Source organism: Ascaphus truei, unplaced genomic scaffold (genome assembly GCF_040206685.1).
Source record: "Ascaphus truei isolate aAscTru1 unplaced genomic scaffold, aAscTru1.hap1 HAP1_SCAFFOLD_519, whole genome shotgun sequence".
NCBI classification, from domain to species: Eukaryota; Metazoa; Chordata; class Amphibia; order Anura; family Ascaphidae; genus Ascaphus; species Ascaphus truei.
Window position 1 is genome coordinate 1,570 of NW_027456850.1, and position 23,127 is coordinate 24,696.

At 54.2% G+C, this 23,127-nt stretch overlaps 1 protein-coding gene across 1 annotated transcript in view; it reads right to left on the minus strand.

Moving 5' to 3' along the window:
- Positions 1-348: 348 nt before the first annotated feature.
- The window catches only part of KCP (kielin cysteine rich BMP regulator), a 275,686-nt gene continuing 252,907 nt past the window's right edge, over positions 349-23,127 (minus strand). Inside the window, exons 23-24 of the mRNA XM_075584275.1 lie at positions 4,383-4,525; positions 349-688 (exon numbers count right to left, since the gene is read on the minus strand). Coding sequence (XP_075440390.1) covers positions 512-688; positions 4,383-4,525 — 320 coding nt within the window. The 3' untranslated portion in view covers positions 349-511. The remainder of the gene's footprint in view (positions 689-4,382; positions 4,526-23,127) is intronic.

Sequence of the window (23,127 nt, forward strand, 5' to 3'; positions counted from 1 at the left end):
ACACACACACACACACACACACACACACACACACACACACACACACACACACACACACGCACACGCACACACACACACAGCTTCCCCCCCCCCCCCACACACACACACACACAGCTTCCCCCCCCCCCCCACACACACACACACAGCTTCCCCCCCCCCCACACACACACACAGCTTCCCCCCCCCCCCACACACACACACAGCTTCCCCCCCCCCCCCCCACACACACACACAGCTTCCCGCACACTACCAATTAGACTGTAAGCTCCTCAGGGCAGGGACTCCTCTTCCGAAATGTTACTTTTATGTCTAAAGCACTTATTCCCATGATCTGTTATTTATATTATCTGTTATTTATTTGATTACCCCATGTATTACTACTGTGAAGCGCTATGTACATTAATGGCGCTATATAAATAAAGACATACAATACAATACAATACACACACACACACAGCTTCCCGCACACACACACACACACACACACACAGCTTGCCGCACACACACACACTCACCTGAAGTCTCCCTCCTCGCAGTCCTCGCTCAGGACGTACGTGCAGCTCCCCTGGAAGTGATACATCTTCCCATCGAAAGTCCGGTAGTGCGGGTCCCCGAACGCGATGCAGGTGGCAGGGCGCGGGATGCAGTGCGGGCAGCACATGCCAGGGATCAGAGCGGGGGTCTCATCCTGCGGGGGGAGTGTGACAATGTGACATTACCAGCACAGGGAGGTCACATCTGTCACCATCACCCTGCGTTGGGAGGGACAGATCCTATGGGATATAGCACCCTTCCGTCTGTGTCACCGTCACCCTGAGTTGGGAGGAACGGGTCCCATGGGATATAGCTCCCTTCCGTCTGTGTCACTGTCACCCTGCGTTGGGAGGGACAGAGCCCATGGGATATAGCTCCCTTCCGTCTGTGTGACTGTCACCCTGCGTTGGGAGGAACGGGTCCCATGGGATATAGCTCCCTTCCGTCTGTGTCACTGTCACCCTGCATTGGGAGGGACAGAGCCCATGGGATATAGCTCCCTTCCGTCTGTGTCACTGTCACCCTGCGTTGGGCGGGACAGATCCCATGGGATATAGCGCCCTTCCGTCTGTGTCACTGTCACCCTGCGTTGGGAGGGACAGATCCCATGGGATATAGCTCCCTTCCGTTTGTGTCACTGTCACCCTGCGTTGGGAGGGACAGATCCCATGGGATATAGCTCCCTTCCGTTTGTGTCACTGTCACCCTGCGTTGGGAGGGACAGATCCCATAGGATATAGCTCCCTTCTGTCTGTGTCACTGTCACCTTGCGTTGGGCTGGACAGATCCCATGGGATATAGCACCCTTCTGTCTGTGTCACTGTCACCCTGCGTTGGGAGGGACAGATCCCATGGGATATAGCTCCCTTCTGTCTGTGTCACTGTCACCCTGCGTTGGGCGGGACAGATCCCATGGGATAAAGCTCCCTTCTGTCTGTCACTGTCACCCTGCGTTGGGCGGGACAGATCCCATGGGATAAAGCTCCCTTCTGTCTGTGTCACTGTCACCCTGCGTTGGGCGGGACAGATCCCATGGGATATAGCACCCTTCTGTCTGTGTCACGGTCACCCTGCGTTGGGCGGGACAGGTCCCATGGGATATAGCTCCCTTCTGTCTGTGTGACTGTCACCCTGCGTTAGACGGGACAGATCCCATGGGATATAGCTCCCTTCTGTCTGTGTCACTGTCACCCTGCGTTGGGCGGGACAGATCCCATGGGATATAGCTCCCTTCCGTCTGTGTCACTGTCACCCTGCGTTGGGAGGGACAGATCCCATGGGATATAGCTCCCTTCTGTCTGTGTCACTGTCACCCTGCGTTGGGCTGGACAGATCCCATGGGATATAGCTCCCTTCTGTCTGTGTCACTGTCACCCTGCGTTGGGAGGGACAGATCCCATGGGATAAAGCTCCCTTCTGTCTGTGTCACTGTCACCCTGCTTTGGGCGGGACAGATCCCATGTGATATAGCTCCCTTCTGTCTGTGTCACTGTCACCCTGCGTTGGGAGGGACAGGTCCCATGGATATAGCTCCCTTCTGTCTGTGTCACGGTCACCCTGCGTTGGGCGGGACAGATCCCATGGGATATAGCTCCCTTCTGTCTGTGTCACTGTCACCCTGCGTTGGGCGGGACAGATCCCATGGGATATAGCTCCCTTCTGTCTGTGTCACTGTCACCCTGCGTTGGGCGGGACAGATCCCATGGGATATAGCTCCCTTCTGTCTGTGTCACTGTCACCCTGCGTTGGACGGGACAGATCCCATGGGATATAGCTCCCTTCTGTCTGTGTCACTGTCACCCTGCTTTGGGCGGGGACAGATCCCATGGGATATAGCTCCCTTCTGTCTGTGTCACTGTCACCCTGCGTTGGGAGGGACAGATCCCATGGGATATAGCTCCCTTCTGTCTGTGTCACTGTCACCCTGCGTTGGGCGGGACAGGTCCCATGGGATATAGCTCCCTTCTGTCTGTGTGACTGTCACCCTGCGTTGGACGGGACAGATCCCATGGGATATAGCGCCCTTCTGTCTGTGTGACTGTCACCCTGCGTTAGGCGGGACAGATCCCATGGGATATAGCTCCCTTCTGTCTGTGTCACTGTCACCCTGCGTTGGGCGGGACAGGTCCCATGGGATATAGCTCCCTTCTGTCTGTGTGACTGTCACCCTGCGTTGGACGGGACAGATCCCATGGGATATAGCTCCCTTCTGTCTGTGTGACTGTCACCCTGCGTTAGGCGGGACAGATCCCATGGGATATAGCTCCCTTCTGTCTGTGTCACTGTCACCCTGCGTTGGGAGGGACAGATCCCATGGGATATAGCTCCCTTCTGTCTGTGTCACTGTCACCCTGCTTTGGGCGGGACAGATCCCATGGGATATAGCTCCCTTCTGTCTGTGTCACTGTCACCCTGCGTTGGGTGGGACAGATCCCATGGGATATAGCTCCCTTCTGTCTGTGTCACTGTCACCCTGCGTTGGGCGGGACAGATCCCATGGGATATAGCTCCCTTCTGTCTGTGTCACTGTCACCCTGCGTTGGGAGGGACAGATCCCATGGGATATAGCTCCCTTCTGTCTGTGTCACTGTCACCCTGCGTTGGGAGGGACAGGTCCCATGGGATATAGCTCCCTTCTGTCTGTCACTGTCACCCTGCGTTGGGCGGGACAGATCCCATGGGATATAGCTCCCTTCTGTCTGTGTCACTGTCACCCTGCGTTGGGCGGGACAGATCCCATGGGATATAGCTCCCTTCTGTCTGTGTCACTGTCACCCTGCGTTGGGAGGGACAGATCCCATGGGATATAGCTCACTTCTGTCTGTGTGACTGTCACCCTGCGTTAGACGGGACAGATCCCATGGGATATAGCTCCCTTCTGTCTGTGTCACTGTCACCCTGCGTTGGGCGGGACAGATCCCATGGGATATAGCTCCCTTCTGTCTGTGTGACTGTCACCCTGCGTTAGACGGGACAGATCCCATGGGATATAGCTCCCTTCTGTCTGTGTGACTGTCACCCTGCGTTGGGCGGGACAGATCCCATGGGATATAGCTCCCTTCTGTCTGTGTCACTGTCACCCTGCGTTGGGCGGGACAGATCCCATGGGATAAAGCTCCCTTCTGTCTGTGTGACTGTCACCCTGCGTTAGACGGGACAGATCCCATGGGATATAGCTCCCTTCTGTCTGTGTCACTGTCACCCTGCGTTGGGCGGGACAGATCCCATGGATATAGCTCCCTTCTGTCTGTGTCACTGTCACCCTGCGTTGGGCGGGACAGATCCCATGGGATATAGCTCCCTTCTGTCTGTGTCACAGTCACCCTGCGTTGGGAGGGACAGTCCCATGGGATATAGCTCCCTTCCGTCTGTGACACTGTCACCCTGCGTTGGGAGGGACAGGTCCCATGGATATAGCTCCCTTCTGTCTGTGTCACTGTCACCCTGCGTTGGGCGGGACAGATACCATGGGATATAGCTCCCTTCTGTCTGTGTCACAGTCACCCTGCGTTGGGCGGGACAGATCCCATGGGATATAGCTCCCTTCTGTCTGTGTCACAGTCACCCTGCGTTGGGAGGGACAGTCCCATGGGATATAGCTCCCTTCCGTCTGTGACACTGTCACCCTGCGTTGGGAGGGACAGATCCCATGGATATAGCTCCCTTCTGTCTGTGTCACTGTCACCCTGCGTTGGGAGGGAGAGATACCATGGGATATAGCTCCCTTCTGTTTGTCACTGTCACCCTGCGTTGGGAGGGACAGATCCCATGGGATATAGCTCCCTTCTGTTTGTCACCGTCACCCTGCGTTGGGCGGGACAGGTCCCATGGCTCTCCCCATGCCTCACCGCGCTGCAGGACACTTGGGGACACCTCTCGCTGTGACAGTGCACCTCGCCGGACACACAGGTGCAGGCCGTGCACTCATCCACCTGCCAGTGCTCATTAGAGAGGAACCTCTGACCCTGATACCAGCACGAGACTGCAGGGGCTGCAGAGAGAACAGAGCATCGCATCAATCGAGCACCGCAGAGCATCGCATCCACCGAGCACCGCAGACCATCTCATCAACCGAGCACCGCAGAGCATCACGTCAACCGAGCACCGCAGACCATCGCGTGGATAGAGATCCTCAGAGCACCAAAGGAGCTGCAGAGCATCGCACATCAGCATGCCATCTACACTGCAGAGCATTGCACACTGTTACACAGTTGTACTGTGTTATAATGACGGGTACTCACCCTGGCACTGGGCTGTGTTATAATGACGGGTACTCACCCTGGCACTGGGCTGTGTTATAATGATGGGTACTCACCCCGGCACTGGGCTGTGTTATGACGGGTACTCACCCTGGCACTGGGCTGTGTTATAATGACGGGTACTCATCTTGGCACTGGGCTGTGTTATAATGATGGGTACTCACCCTGGCGCTGGTCTGTGTTATAATGCTGGGTACTGTGGTGAAAATGGGGGTACCCAGCGCATTAATAAAGGCAGTGTGCTCGGCTGGTTACCCCTATTTCGTATTGGGGATGAAGGGGTTAATTTTTCATGCACTGTACATGTCTTATTTTTCCCTCTGTCCCTTGTTGTCCCCATTTTGCAGGATAGTACATCCCAAGCACACACATATGGAAAATATAATTGTGAAATAAGGGGACCAGGTATGATCAATAAAGTGTATTTTTGCTGCAGGTTTTAAGAGACAAGCAGGATGAGGTTTTTTTTCTCCTGTCATTAAAATGCGCACAAGAACCAAATGTTTTGACACCTATGAGCTGGGTCACTTTCCTATGCAAGCTTCAAAGGTAACATGCTGGGCCCACGCCTGTGAGTCTCTCTGAAAGTTGTATATCAAAGACCCAGAGTCAGGGGGGTGTGAATTGGCCAGGTGGATGCTAAATAGGAAGTCCTGTTGACTCATCTGGGCTGGTTCACCCCCTGAGTTCCCACTTTCAGCCAGAGAGAGGCCAGGTAAAGAGGAGAGTGCACCTATGCTAAGTAGCCAAGGTGGCGTTGTCGCACATGCCCTGTTTGAACAGGAAATCCCTAGTGCCCACTCTCCAAACTGTGGGCAAGTAGGTGATTGGGGAATGATTACTTTGACACGAGGGGGATTTGGTGGGTATGTTGGCAATAGGCTTCCAAACCCTATATACATCCCACCCAGGCTATCCGCATTGTCTTTCGTTTTTCACTCTACCATGTGAGCGGAGAAGAGCAGCAGCACATTCCTGGAATGCAAAGAGTCTTATTACATCGGAACCAAGGACAAATTCTGCATTAGGACACTGATTGCTGGGGGTTATCTGATTAACCCCAACGGGCCAGAAAAGATTTTGCACATTCACAGAAGGATTGGGGCTGGCAATTTGTGTCCTTGCAAAAGGACTACATTTTAAAAGACAATCTTCTGGTGCTTTGCACCTTTCTGGACATTATCCCCTGTTCCTATACCAGTAAGTGTAATTATTAAGTGTATTCTGCAGTTGTCGTGTGTTTACCTATCAAGGGAATAAATCTCAGTTTATTTTGCTCAACTTGTTCTGCTCAATTGGAATCCACAAAATATAAATGTGTTAATAGGTGCGTCCATCGTGACAGGTACTCACCCTGGCACTGGGCTGCGTTATAATGACGGGTACTCACCCTGGCACTGGGCTGTGTTATAATGCTGGGTACTCACCCTGGCACTGGGCTGTGTTATAATGCTGGGTACTCACCCTGGCACTGGGCTGTGTTATAATGCTGGGTACTCACCCTGGCACTGGGCTGTGTTATAATGCTGGGTACTCACCCTGGCACTGGGCTGTGTTATAATGCTGGGTACTCACCCTGGCACTGGGCTGTGTTATAATGATGGGTACTCACCCTGGCACTGGGCTGTGTTATAATGACGGGTACTCACCCTGGCACTGGGCTGTGTTATAATGATGGGTACTCACCCTGGCGCTGGGCTGTGTTATAATGCTGGGTACTCACCCTGGCACTGGGCTGTGTTATAATGCTGGGTACTCACCCTGGCACTGGGCTGCGTTATAATAACGGGTACTCACCCTGGCACTGGGCTGTGTTATAATGACGGGTACTCACCCTGGCACTGGGCTGTGTTATAATGACGGGTACTCACCCTGGCACTGGGCTGTGTTATAATGATGTGTACTCACCCTGGCACTGGGCTGTGTTATAATGCTGGGTACTCACCCTGGCACTGGGCTGTGTTATAATGACGGGTACTCACCCTGGCACTGGGCTGTGTTATAATGCTGGGTACTCACCCTGGCACTGGGCTGTGTTATAATGCTGGGTACTCACCCTGGCACTGGGCTGTGTTATAATGACGGGTACTCACCCTGGCACTGGGCTGTGTTATAATGCTGGGTACTCACCCTGGCACTGGGCTGTGTTATAATGCTGGGTACTCACCCTGGCACTGGGCTGTGTTATAATGACGGGTACTCACCCTGGCACTGGGCTGCGTTATAATGCTGGGTACTCACCCTGGCACTGGGCTATGTTATAATGACGGGTACTCACCCTGGCACTGGGCTGTGTTATAATGACGGGTACTCACCCTGGCACTGGGCTGTGTTATAATGACGGGTACTCACCCTGGCACTGGGCTGTGTTATAATGACGGGTACTCACCCTGACACTGGGCTGTGTTATAATGCTGGGTACTCACCCTGGCACTGGGCTGCGTTATAATGCTGGGTACTCACCCTGGCACTGGGCTGTGTTATAATGACGGGTACTCACCCTGGCACTGGGCTGCGTTATAATGCTGGGTACTCACCCTGGCACTGGGCTGTGTTATAATGCTGGGTACTCACCCTGGCACTGGGCTGCGTTATAATGATGGGTACTCACCCTGGCACTGGGCTGTGTTATAATGACGGGTACTCACCCTGGCACTGGGCTGCGTTATAATGCTGGGTACTCACCCTGGCACTGGGCTGTGTTATAATGCCGGGTACTCACCCTGGCACTGGGCTGTGTTATAATGACGGGTACTCACCCTGGCACTGGGCTGTGTTATAATGACGGGTACTCACCCTGGCACTGGGCTGTGTTATAATGACGGGTACTCACCCTGGCACTGGGCTGCGTTATAATGCTGGGTACTCACCCTGGCACTGGGCTGCGTTATAATGCTGGGTACTCACCCTGGCACTGGGCTGTGTTATAATGACGGGTACTCACCCTGGCACTGGGCTGTGTTATAATGACGGGTACTCACCCTGGCACTGGGCTGCGTTATAATGCTGGGTACTCACCCTGGCACTGGGCTGTGTTATAATGACGGGTACTCACCCTGGCACTGGGCTATGTTATAATGACGGGTACTCACCCTGGCACTGGGCTGCGTTATAATGATGGGTACTCACCCTGGCACTGGGCTGTGTTATAATGACGGGTACTCACCCTGGCACTGGGCTGCGTTATAATGCTGGGTACTCACCCTGGCACTGGGCTGTGTTATAATGCCGGGTACTCACCCTGGCACTGGGCTGTGTTATAATGACGGGTACTCACCCTGGCACTGGGCTGTGTTATAATGCCGGGTACTCACCCTGGCACTGGGCTGTGTTATAATGCTGGGTACTCACCCTGGCACTGGGCTGTGTTATAATGACGGGTACTCACCCTGGCACTGGGCTGTGTTATAATGCTGGGTACTCACCCTGGCACTGGGCTGTGTTATAATGCTGGGTACTCACCCTGGCACTGGGCTGTGTTATAATGACGGGCACTCACCCTGGCACTGGGCTGTGTTATAATGCTGGGTACTCACCCTGGCACTGGGCTGTGTTATAATGATGGGTACTCACCCTGGCACTGGGCTGTGTTATAATGCTGGGTACTCACCCTGGCACTGGGCTGTGTTATAATGACGGGTACTCACCCTGGCACTGGGCTGTGTTATAATGCTGGGTACTCACCCTGGCACTGGGCTGTGTTATAATGCTGGGTACTCACCCTGGCACTGGGCTGTGTTATAATGACGGGTACTCACCCTGGCACTGGGCTGTGTTATAATGCTGGGTACTCACCCTGGCACTGGGCTGTGTTATAATGCTGGGTACTCACCCTGGCACTGGGCTGTGTTATAATGCTGGGTACTCACCCTGGCACTAGGCTGTGTTATAATGCTGGGTACTCACCCTGGCACTGGGCTGTGTTATAATGCCGGGTACTCACCCTGGCACTGGGCTGTGTTATAATGACGGGTACTCACCCTGGCACTGGGCTGTGTTATAATGACGGGTACTCACCCTGGCACTGGGCCGTGTTATAATGCTGGGTACTCACCCTGGCACTGGGCTGTGTTATAATGCTGGGTACTCACCCTGGCACTGGGCCGTGTTATAATGCTGGGTACTCACCCTGGCACTGGGCTGTGTTATAATGCTGGGTACTCACCCTGGCACTGGGCTGTGTTATAATGATGGGTACTCACCCTGGCACTGGGCTGTGTTATAATGACGGGTACTCACCCTGGCACTGGGCTGTGTTATAATGACGGGTACTCACCCTGGCACTGGGCTGTGTTATAATGCTGGGTACTCACCCTGGCACTGGGCTGTGTTATAATGACGGGTACTCACCCTGGCACTGGGCTGTGTTATAATGCTGGGTACTCACCCTGGCACTGGGCTGTGTTATAATGCTGGGTACTCACCCTGGCACTGGGCTGTGTTATAATGCTGGGTACTCACCCTGGCACTGGGCTGTGTTATAATGACGGGTACTCACCCTGGCACTGGGCTGTGTTATAATGCTGGGTACTCACCCTGGCACTGGGCTGTGTTATAATGCTGGGTACTCACCCTGTCACTGGGCTGTGTTATAATGACGGGTACTCACCCTGGCACTGGGCTGTGTTATAATGACGGGTACTCACCCTGGCACTGGGCTGCGTTATAATGCTGGGTACTCACCCTGGCACTGGGCTGTGTTATAATGCTGGGTACTCACCCTGGCACTGGGCTGTGTTATAATGCTGGGTACTCACCCTGGCACTGGGCTGTGTTATAATGACGGGTACTCACCCTGGCACTGGGCTGTGTTATAATGATGGGTACTCACCCTGGCACTGGGCTGTGTTATAATGACGGGTACTCACCCTGGCACTGGGCTGCGTTATAATGCTGGGTACTCACCCTGGCACTGGGCTGTGTTATAATGCTGGGTACTCACCCTGGCACTGGGCTGTGTTATAATGACGGGTACTCACCCTGGCACTGGGCTGTGTTATAATGCTGGGTACTCACCCTGGCACTGGGCTGTGTTATAATGACGGGTACTCACCCTGGCACTGGGCTGTGTTATAATGACGGGTACTCACCCTGGCACTGGGCTGTGTTATAATGACGGGTACTCACCCTGGCACTGGGCTGTGTTATAATGCTGGGTACTCACCCTGGCACTGGGCTGCGTTATAATGCTGGGTACTCACCCTGGCACTGGGCTGTGTTATAATGCTGGGTACTCACCCTGGCACTGGGCTGCGTTATAATGCTGGGTACTCACCCTGGCACTGGGCTATGTTATAATGACGGGTACTCACCCTGGCACTGGGCTGCGTTATAATGATGGGTACTCACCCTGGCACTGGGCTGTGTTATAATGACGGGTACTCACCCTGGCACTGGGCTGCGTTATAATGCTGGGTACTCACCCTGGCACTGGGCTGTGTTATAATGACGGGTACTCACCCTGGCACTGGGCTGTGTTATAATGATGGGTACTCACCCTGGCACTGGGCTGTGTTATAATGCCGGGTACTCACCCTGGCACTGGGCTGTGTTATAATGACGGGTACTCACCCTGGCACTGGGTTGTGTTATAATGACGGGTACTCACCCTGGCACTGGGCTGTGTTATAATGACGGGTACTCACCCTGGCACTGGGCTGTGTTATAATGATGGGTACTCACCTTGGCACTGGGCTGTGTTATAATGCTGGGTACTCACCCTGGCACTGGGCTGCGTTATAATGCTGGGTACTCACCCTGGCACTGGGCTGTGTTATAATGCTGGGTACTCACCCTGGCACTGGGCTGTGTTATAATGCTGGGTACTCACCCTGGCACTGGGCTGTGTTATAATGACGGGTACTCACCCTGGCACTGGGCTGCGTTATAATAACGGGTACTCACCCTGGCGCTGGGCTGTGTTATAATGACGGGTACTCACCCTGGCACTGGGCTGTGTTATAATGACGGGTACTCACCCTGGCACTGGGCTGTGTTATAATGCTAGGTACTCACCCTGGCACTGGGCCGTGTTATAATGCTGGGTACTCACCCTGGCACTGGGCTGTGTTATAATGACGGGTACTCACCCTGGCACTGGGCTGCGTTATAATGACGGGTACTCACCCTGGCACTGGGCGGTGTTATAATGATGGGTACTCACCCTGGCACTGGGCTGTGTTATAATGCTGGGTACTCACCCTGGCACTGGGCTGTGTTATAATGCTGGGTACTCACCCTGGCACTGGGCTGTGTTATAATGCTGGGTACTCACCCTGGCACTGGGCTGCGTTATAATGACGGGTACTCACCCTGGCACTGGGCTGTGTTATAATGCTGGGTACTCACCCTGGCACTGGGCTGTGTTATAATGACGGGCACTCACCCTGGCACTGGGCGGTGTTATAATGATGGGTACTCACCCTGGCACTGGGCTGTGTTATAATGACGGGTACTCACCCTGGCACTGGGCTGTGTTATAATGCTGGGTACTCACCCTGGCACTGGGCTGTGTTATAATGACGGGTACTCACCCTGGCACTGGGCTGTGTTATAATGATGGGTACTCACCCTGGCACTGGGCTGTGTTATAATGCTGGGTACTCACCCTGGCACTGGGCTGTGTTATAATGCTGGGTACTCACCCTGGCACTGGGCTGTGTTATAATGCTGGGTACTCACCCTGGCACTGGGCTGCGTTATAATGACGGGTACTCACCCTGGCACTGGGCTGTGTTATAATGACAGGTACTCACCCTGGCACTGGGCTGTGTTATAATGACGGGTACTCACCCTGGCACTGGGCTGTGTTATAATGCTGGGTACTCACCCTGGCACTGGGCTGTGTTATAATGCTGGGTACTCACCCTGGCACTGGGCTGCGTTATAATGACGGGTACTCACCCTGGCACTGGGCCGTGTTATAATGCTGGGTACTCACCCTGGCACTGGGCTGTGTTATAATGACGGGTACTCACCCTGGCACTGGGCTGTGTTATAATGCTGGGTACTCACCCTGGCACTGGGCTGTGTTATAATGACGGGTACTCACCCTGGCACTGGGCTGTGTTATAATGCTGGGTACTCACCCTGGCACTGGGCTGCGTTATAATGACGGGTACTCACCCTGGCACTGGGCTGTGTTATAATGCTGGGCACTCACCCTGGCACTGGGCTGTGTTATAATGCTGGGTACTCACCCTGGCACTGGGCTGTGTTATAATGCTGGGTACTCACCCTGGCACTGGGCTGTGTTATAATGATGGGTACTCACCCTGGCACTGGGCTGTGTTATAATGCTGGGTACTCACCCTGGCACTGGGCTGTGTTATAATGACGGGTACTCACCCTGGCACTGGGCTGTGTTATAATGACGGGTACTCACCCTGGCACTGGGCTGTGTTATAATGACGGGTACTCACCCTGGCACTGGGCTGTGTTATAATGCTGGGTACTCACCCTGGCACTGGGCTGTGTTATAATGCTGGGTACTCACCCTGGCACTGGGCTATGTTATAATGATGGGTACTCACCCTGGCACTGGGCTGTGTTATAATGCTGGGTACTCACCCTGGCACTGGGCTGTGTTATAATGACGGGTACTCACCCTGGCACTGGGCTGTGTTATAATGACGGGTACTCACCCTGGCACTGGGCTGTGTTATAATGCTGGGTACTCACCCTGGCACTGGGCTGTGTTATAATGATGGGTACTCACCCTGGCACTGGGCTGTGTTATAATGACGGGTACTCACCCTGGCACTGGGCTGTGTTATAATGCTGGGTACTCACCCTGGCACTGGGCTGTGTTATAATGCTGGGTACTCACCCTGGCACTGGGCTGTGTTATAATGACGGGTACTCACCCTGGCACTGGGCTGTGTTATAATGCTGGGTACTCACCCTGGCACTGGGCTGTGTTATAATGCTGGGTACTCACCCTGGCACTGGGCTGCGTTATAATGACGGGTACTCACCCTGGCACTGGGCTGTGTTATAATGACGGGTACTCACCCTGGCACTGGGCTGTGTTATAATGACGGGTACTCACCCTGGCACTGGGCTGTGTTATAATGACGGGTACTCACCCTGGCACTGGGCTGCGTTATAATGACGGGTACTCACCCTGGCACTGGGCTGTGTTATAATGACGGGTACTCACCCTGGCACTGGGCTGTGTTATAATGACGGGAACTCACCCTGGCACTGGGCTGTGTTATAATGCTGGGTACTCACCCTGGCACTGGGTTGTGTTATAATGACGGGTACTCACCCTGGCACTGGGCTGTGTTATAATGACGGGTACTCACCCTGGCACTGGGCTGTGTTATAATGACGGGTACTCACCCTGGCACTGGGCTGCGTTATAATGACGGGTACTCACCCTGGCACTGGGCTGCGTTATAATGCTGGGTACTCACCCTGGCACTGGGCTGCGTTATAATGCTGGGTACTCACCCTGGCACTGGGCTGTGTTATAATGCTGGGTACTCACCCTGGCACTGGGCTGTGTTATAATGCTGGGTACTCACCCTGGCACTGGGCTGCGTTATAATGATGGGTACTCATCCTGGCACTGGGCTGTGTTATAATGCTGGGTACTCACCCTGGCACTGGGCTGCGTTATAATGACGGGTACTCACCCTGGCACTGGGCTGTGTTATAATGCTGGGTACTCACCCTGGCACTGGGCTGTGTTATAATGCTGGGTACTCACCCTGGCACTGGGCCGTGTTATAATGCTGGGTACTCACCCTGGCACTGGGCTGTGTTATAATGCTGGGTACTCACCCTGGCACTGGGCTGTGTTATAATGACGGGTACTCACCCTGGCACTGGGCTGTGTTATAATGACGGGTACTCACCCTGGCACTGGGCTGTGTTATAATGACGGGTACTCACCCTGGCACTGGGCTGTGTTATAATGACGGGTACTCACCCTGGCACTGGGCTGTGTTATAATGACGGGTACTCACCCTGGCACTGGGCTGTGTTATAATGATGGGTACTCACCCTGGCACTGGGCTGCGTTATAATGCTGGGTACTCACCCTGGCACTGGGCTGTGTTATAATGACGGGTACTCACCCTGGCACTGGGCTGTGTTATAATGACGGGTACTCACCCTGGCACTGGGCGGTGTTATAATGACGGGTGCTCACCCTGGCACTGGGCTGTGTTATAATGACGGGTACTCACCCTGGCACTGGGCTGTGTTATAATGACGGGTACTCACCCTGGCACTGGGCGGTGTTATAATGACGGGTGCTCACCCTGGCACTGGGCTGTGTTATAATGACGGGTACTCACCCTGGCACTGGGCTGTGTTATAATGACGGGTACTCACCCTGGCACTGGGCTGTGTTATAATGACGGGTACTCACCCTGGCACTGGGCTGTGTTATAATGACGGGTACTCACCCTGGCACTGGGCTGTGTTATAATGACGGGTACTCACCCTGGCACTGGGCTGTGTTATAATGCTGGGTACTCACCCTGGCACAGGGCTGTGTTATAATGCTGGGTACTCACCCTGGCGCTGGGCTGTGTTATAATGCTGGGTACTCACCCTGGCACTGGGCTGTGTTATAATGACGGGTACTCACCCTGGCACTGGGCTGTGTTATAATGACGGGTACTCACCCTGGCACTGGGCTGTGTTATAATGCTGGGTACTCACCCTGGCACTGGGCTGTGTTATAATGACGGGTACTCACCCTGGCACTGGGCTGCGTTATAATGACGGGCACTCACCCTGGCACTGGGCTGTGTTATAATGACGGGTACTCACCCTGGCACTGGGCTGTGTTATAATGACGGGTACTCACCCTGGCACTGGGCTGTGTTATAATGACGGGTACTCACCCTGGCACTGGGCTGTGTTATAATGACGGGTACTCACCCTGGCACTGGGCTGTGTTATAATGCTGGGTACTCACCCTGGCACTGGGCTGCGTTATAATGACGGGTACTCACCCTGGCACTGGGCTGTGTTATAATGATGGGTACTCACCCTGGCACTGGGCTGTGTTATAATGACGGGTACTCACCCTGGCACTGGGCTGTGTTATAATGCTGGGTACTCACCCTGGCACTGGGCTGTGTTATAATGACGGGTACTCACCCTGGCACTGGGCTGTGTTATAATGACGGGTACTCACCCTGGCACTGGGCTGTGTTATAATGACGGGTACTCACCCTGGCACTGGGCTGTGTTATAATGCTGGGTACTCACCCTGGCACTGGGCTGTGTTATAATGCTGGGTACTCACCCTGGCACTGGGCTGTGTTATAATGACGGGTACTCACCCTGGCACTGGGCTGTGTTATAATGCTGGGTACTCACCCTGGCACTGGGCTGTGTTATAATGACGGGTACTCACCCTGGCACTGGGCTGCGTTATAATGACGGGTACTCACCCTGGCACTGGGCTGTGTTATAATGCTGGGTACTCACCCTGGCACTGGGCTGTGTTATAATGACGGGTACTCACCCTGGCACTGGGCTGTGTTATAATGATGGGTACTCACCCTGGCACTGGGCTGTGTTATAATGATGGGTACTCACCCTGGCACTGGGCTGTGTTATAATGCTGGGTACTCACCCTGGCACTGGGCTGTGTTATAATGACGGGTACTCACCCTGGCACTGGGCTGTGTTATAATGACGGGTACTCACCCTGGCACTGGGCTGTGTTATAATGACGGGTACTCACCCTGGCACTGGGCTGTGTTATAATGCTGGGTACTCACCCTGGCACTGGGCTGCGTTATAATGATGGGTACTCACCCTGGCACTGGGCTGTGTTATAATGATGGGTACTCACCCTGGCACTGGGCTGCGTTATAATGACGGGTACTCACCCTGGCACTGGGCTGTGTTATAATGCTAGGTACTCACCCTGGCACTGGGCTGTGTTATAATGACGGGTACTCACCCTGGCACTGGGCTGTGTTATAATGCTGGGTACACACCCTGGCACTGGGCTGCGTTATAATGACGGGTACTCACCCTGGCACTGGGCTGTGTTATAATGACGGGTACTCACCCTGGCACTGGGCTGTGTTATAATGCTAGGTACTCACCCTGGCACTGGGCCGTGTTATAATGACGGGTACTCACCCTGGCACTGGGCTGTGTTATAATGCTGGGTACACACCCTGGCACTGGGCTGTGTTATAATGACGGGTACTCACCCTGGCACTGGGCTGTGTTATAATGCTGGGTACTCACCCTGGCACTGGGCTGTGTTATAATGCTAGGTACTCACCCTGGCACTGGGCTGTGTTATAATGCTAGGTACTCACCCCGGCACTGGGCTGTGTTATAATGACGGGTACTCACCCTGGCACTGGGCTGTGTTATAATGCTGGGTACTCACCCTGGCACTGGGCTGTGTTATAATGATGGGTACTCACCCTGGCACTGGGCTGTGTTATAATGATGGGTACACACCCTGGCACTGGGCTGTGTTATAATGACGGGTACTCACCCTGGCACTGGGCTGTGTTATAATGCTGGGTACTCACCCTGGCACTGGGCTGTGTTATAATGCTGGGTACTCACCCTGGCACTGGGCTGTGTTATAATGCTGGGTACTCACCCTGGCACTGGGCTATGTTATAATGATGGGTACTCACCCTGGCACTGGGCTGTGTTATAATGCTGGGTACTCACCCTGGCACTGGGCTGTGTTATAATGACGGGTACTCACCCTGGCACTGGGCTGTGTTATAATGACGGGTACTCACCCTGGCACTGGGCTGTGTTATAATGCTGGGTACTCACCCTGGCACTGGGCTGTGTTATAATGATGGGTACTCACCCTGGCACTGGGCTGTGTTATAATGACGGGTACTCACCCTGGCACTGGGCTGTGTTATAATGCTGGGCACTCACCCTGGCACTGGGCTGTGTTATAATGCTGGGTACTCACCCTGGCACTGGGCTGTGTTATAATGCTGGGTACTCACCCTGGCACTGGGCTGTGTTATAATGACGGGTACTCACCCTGGCACTGGGCTGTGTTATAATGCTGGGTACTCACCCTGGCACTGGGCTGCGTTATAATGCTGGGTACTCACCCTGGCACTGGGCTGTGTTATAATGACGGGTACTCACCCTGGCACTGGGCTGTGTTATAATGCTGGGTACTCACCCTGGCACTGGGCTGTGTTATAATGCTGGGTACTCACCCTGGCACTGGGCTGTGTTATAATGACGGGTACTCACCCTGGCACTGGGCTGTGTTATAATGACGGGTACTCACCCTGGCACTGGGCTGCGTTATAATGACGGGTACTCACCCTGGCACTGGGCTGTGTTATAATGACGGGTACTCACCCTGGCACTGGGCTGTGTTATAATGCTGGGTACTCACCCTGGCACTGGGCTGTGTTATAATGACGGGTACTCACCCTGGCACTGGGCTGTGTTATAATGCTGGGTACTCACCCTGGCACTGGGCTGTGTTATAATGCTGGGTACTCACCCTGGCACTGGGCTGTGTTATAATGCTGGGTACTCACCCTGGCACTGGGCTGTGTTATAATGACGGGAACTCACCCTGGCACTGGGCTGTGTTATAATGCTGGGTACTCACCCTGGCACTGGGTTGTGTTATAATGACGGGTACTCACCCTGGCACTGGGCTGTGTTATAATGACGGGTACTCACCCTGGCACTGGGCTGTGTTATAATGACGGGTACTCACCCTGGCACTGGGCTGCGTTATAATGACGGGTACTCACCCTGGCACTGGGCTGCGTTATAATGCTGGGTACTCACCCTGGCACTGGGCTGCGTTATAATGCTGGGTACTCACCCTGGCACTGGGCTGTGTTATAATGACGGGTACTCACCCTGGCACTGGGCTGTGTTATAATGCTGGGTACTCACCCTGGCACTGGGCTGTGTTATAATGCTGGGTACTCACCCTGGCACTGGGCTGTGTTATAATGCTGGGTACTCACCCTGGCACTGGGCTGTGTTATAATGACGGGAACTCACCCTGGCACTGGGCTGTGTTATAATGCTGGGTACTCACCCTGGCACTGGGTTGTGTTATAATGACGGGTACTCACCCTGGCACTGGGCTGTGTTATAATGACGGGTACTCACCCTGGCACTGGGCTGTGTTATAATGACGGGTACTCACCCTGGCACTGGGCTGCGTTATAATGACGGGTACTCACCCTGGCACTGGGCTGCGTTATAATGCTGGGTACTCACCCTGGCACTGGGCTGCGTTATAATGCTGGGTACTCACCCTGGCACTGGGCTGTGTTATAATGCTGGGTACTCACCCTGGCACTGGGCTGTGTTATAATGCTGGGTACTCACCCTGGCACTGGGCTGCGTTATAATGATGGGTACTCATCCTGGCACTGGGCTGTGTTATAATGCTGGGTACTCACCCTGGCACTGGGCTGCGTTATAATGACGGGTACTCACCCTGGCACTGGGCTGTGTTATAATGCTGGGTACTCACCCTGGCACTGGGCTGTGTTATAATGCTGGGTACTCACCCTGGCACTGGGCCGTGTTATAATGCTGGGTACTCACCCTGGCACTGGGCTGTGTTATAATGCTGGGTACTCACCCTGGCACTGGGCTGCGTTATAATGCTGGGTACTCACCCTGGCACTGGGCTGTGTTATAATGACGGGTACTCACCCTGGCACTGGGCTGTGTTATAATGCTGGGTACTCACCCTGGCACTGGGCTGTGTTATAATGACGGGTACTCACCCTGGCACTGGGCTGTGTTATAATGACGGGTACTCACCCTGGCACTGGGCTGTGTTATAATGACGGGTACTCACCCTGGCACTGGGCTGTGTTATAATGACGGGTACTCACCCTGGCACTGGGCTGTGTTATAATGACGGGTACTCACCCTGGCACTGGGCTGTGTTATAATGATGGGTACTCACCCTGGCACTGGGCTGTGTTATAATGCTGGGTACTCACCCTGGCACTGGGCTGTGTTATAATGACGGGTACTCACCCTGGCACTGGGCTGTGTTATAATGACGGGTACTCACCCTGGCACTGGGCGGTGTTATAATGACGGGTGCTCACCCTGGCACTGGGCTGTGTTATAATGACGGGTACTCACCCTGGCACTGGGCTGTGTTATAATGACGGGTACTCACCCTGGCACTGGGCGGTGTTATAATGACGGGTGCTCACCCTGGCACTGGGCTGTGTTATAATGACGGGTACTCACCCTGGCACTGGGCTGTGTTATAATGACGGGTACTCACCCTGGCACTGGGCTGTGTTATAATGACGGGTACTCACCCTGGCACTGGGCTGTGTTATAATGACGGGTACTCACCCTGGCACTGGGCTGTGTTATAATGACGGGTACTCACCCTGGCACTGGGCTGTGTTATAATGCTGGGTACTCACCCTGGCACAGGGCTGTGTTATAATGCTGGGTACTCACCCTGGCGCTGGGCTGTGTTATAATGCTGGGTACTCACCCTGGCACTGGGCTGTGTTATAATGACGGGTACTCACCCTGGCACTGGGCTGTGTTATAATGACGGGTACTCACCCTGGCACTGGGCTGTGTTATAATGCTGGGTACTCACCCTGGCACTGGGCTGTGTTATAATGACGGGTACTCACCCTGGCACTGGGCTGCGTTATAATGACGGGCACTCACCCTGGCACTGGGCTGTGTTATAATGACGGGTACTCACCCTGGCACTGGGCTGTGTTATAATGACGGGTACTCACCCTGGCACTGGGCTGTGTTATAATGACGGGTACTCACCCTGGCACTGGGCTGTGTTATAATGACGGGTACTCACCCTGGCACTGGGCTGTGTTATAATGACGGGTACTCACCCTGGCACTGGGCTGTGTTATAATGACGGGTACTCACCCTGGCACTGGGCTGTGTTATAATGACGGGTACTCACCCTGGCACTGGGCTGTGTTATAATGCTGGGTACTCACCCTGGCACTGGGCTGCGTTATAATGACGGGTACTCACCCTGGCACTGGGCTGTGTTATAATGATGGGTACTCACCCTGGCACTGGGCTGTGTTATAATGACGGGTACTCACCCTGGCACTGGGCTGTGTTATAATGACGGGTACTCACCCTGGCACTGGGCTGTGTTATAATGCTGGGTACTCACCCTGGCACTGGGCTGTGTTATAATGCTGGGTACTCACCCTGGCACTGGGCTGTGTTATAATGCTGGGTACTCACCCTGGCACTGGGCTGTGTTATAATGACGGGTACTCACCCTGGCACTGGGCTGTGTTATAATGCTGGGTACTCACCCTGGCACTGGGCTGTGTTATAATGACGGGTACTCACCCTGGCACTGGGCTGTGTTATAATGACGGGTACTCACCCTGGCACTGGGCTGTGTTATAATGACGGGTACTCACCCTGGCACTGGGCTGTGTTATAATGCTGGGTACTCACCCTGGCACTGGGCTGTGTTATAATGCTGGGTACTCACCCTGGCACTGGGCTGTGTTATAATGACGGGTACTCACCCTGGCACTGGGCTGTGTTATAATGCTGGGTACTCACCCTGGCACTGGGCTGTGTTATAATGACGGGTACTCACCCTGGCACTGGGCTGCGTTATAATGACGGGTACTCACCCTGGCACTGGGCTGTGTTATAATGCTGGGTACTCACCCTGGCACTGGGCTGTGTTATAATGACGGGTACTCACCCTGGCACTGGGCTGTGTTATAATGATGGGTACTCACCCTGGCACTGGGCTGTGTTATAATGATGGGTACTCACCCTGGCACTGGGCTGTGTTATAATGCTGGGTACTCACCCTGGCACTGGGCTGTGTTATAATGACGGGTACTCACCCTGGCACTGGGCTGTGTTATAATGACGGGTACTCACCCTGGCACTGGGCTGTGTTATAATGACGGGTACTCACCCTGGCACTGGGCTGTGTTATAATGCTGGGTACTCACCCTGGCACTGGGCTGCGTTATAATGATGGGTACTCACCCTGGCACTGGGCTGTGTTATAATGATGGGTACTCACCCTGGCACTGGGCTGCGTTATAATGACGGGTACTCACCCTGGCACTGGGCTGTGTTATAATGCTAGGTACTCACCCTGGCACTGGGCTGTGTTATAATGACGGGTACTCACCCTGGCACTGGGCTGTGTTATAATGCTGGGTACACACCCTGGCACTGGGCTGCGTTATAATGACGGGTACTCACCCTGGCACTGGGCTGTGTTATAATGCTAGGTACTCACCCTGGCACTGGGCTGTGTTATAATGACGGGTACTCACCCTGGCACTGGGCTGTGTTATAATGCTAGGTACTCACCCTGGCACTGGGCCGTGTTATAATGACGGGTACTCACCCTGGCACTGGGCTGTGTTATAATGCTGGGTACACACCCTGGCACTGGGCTGTGTTATAATGACGGGTACTCACCCTGGCACTGGGCTGTGTTATAATGCTGGGTACTCACCCTGGCACTGGGCTGTGTTATAATGCTGGGTACTCACCCTGGCACTGGGCTGTGTTATAATGCTGGGTACTCACCCTGGCACTGGGCTGTGTTATAATGCTAGGTACTCACCCTGGCACTGGGCTGTGTTATAATGCTAGGTACTCACCCCGGCACTGGGCTGTGTTATAATGACGGGTACTCACCCTGGCACTGGGCTGTGTTATAATGCTGGGTACTCACCCTGGCACTGGGCTGTGTTATAATGACGGGTACTCACCCTGGCACTGGGCTGTGTTATAATGACGGGTACTCACCCTGGCACTGGGCTGTGTTATAATGACGGGTACTCACCCTGGCACTGGGCTGTGTTATAATGCTGGGTACTCACCCTGGCACTGGGCTGTGTTATAATGATGGGTACTCACCCTGGCACTGGGCTGTGTTATAATGATGGGTACTCACCCTGGCACTGGGCTGTGTTATAATGACGGGTACTCACCCTGGCACTGGGCTGTGTTATAATGCTGGGTACTCACCCTGGCACTGGGCTGTGTTATAATGCTGGGTACTCACCCTGGCACTGGGCTGTGTTATAATGCTGGGTACTCACCCTGGCACTGGGCTGTGTTATAATGACGGGTACTCACCCTGGCACTGGGCTGCGTTATAATGACGGGTACTCACCCTGGCACTGGGCTGTGTTATAATGATGGGTACTCACCCTGGCACTGGGCTGCGTTATAATGACGGGTACTCACCCTGGCACTGGGCTGCGTTATAATGACGGGTACTCACCCTGGCACTGGGCTGCGTTATAATGACGGGTACTCACCCTGGCACTGGGCTGTGTTATAATGATGGGTACTCACCCTGGCACTGGGCTGTGTTATAATGATGGGTACTCACCCTGGCACTGGGCTGTGTTATAATGCTGGGTACTCACCCTGGCACTGGGCTGTGTTATAATGTTGGGTACTCACCCTGGCACTGGGCTGTGTTATAATGCTGGGTACTCACCCTGGCACTGGGCTGTGTTATAATGCTGGGTACTCACCCTGGCACTGGGCTGTGTTATAATGCTGGGTACTCACCCTGGCACTGGGCTGTGTTATAATGCTGGGTACTCACCCTGGCACTGGGCTGTGTTATAATGCTGGGTACTCACCCTGGCACTGGGCTGTGTTATAATGCTGGGTACTCACCCTGGCACTGGGCTGTGTTATAATGCTGGGTACTCACCCTGGCACTGGGCTGTGTTATAATGCTGGGTACTCACCCTGGCACTGGGCTGTGTTATAATGCTGGGTACTCACCCTGGCACTGGGCTGTGTTATAATGCTGGGTACTCACCCTGGCACTGGGCTGTGTTATAATGCTGGGTACTCACCCTGGCACTGGGCTGTGTTATAATGCTGGGTACTCACCCTGGCACTGGGCTGTGTTATAATGCTGGGTACTCACCCTGGCACTGGGCTGTGTTATAATGACGGGTACTCACCTTGGCACTGGGCTGTGTTATAATGCTGGGTACTCACCCTGGCACTGGGCTGTGTTATAATGACGGGTACTCACCCTGGCACTGGGCTGTGTTATAATGCTGGGTACTCACCCTGGCACTGGGCTGTGTTATAATGACGGGTACTCACCCTGGCACTGGGCTGTGTTATAATGACGGGTACTCACCCTGGCACTGGGCTGTGTTATAATGCTGGGTACTCACCCTGGCACTGGGCTGTGTTATAATGACGGGTACTCACCCTGGCACTGGGCTGTGTTATAATGACGGGTACTCACCCTGGCACTGGGCTATGTTATAATGACGGGTACTCACCCTGGCACTGGGCTGTGTTATAATGCTGGGTACTC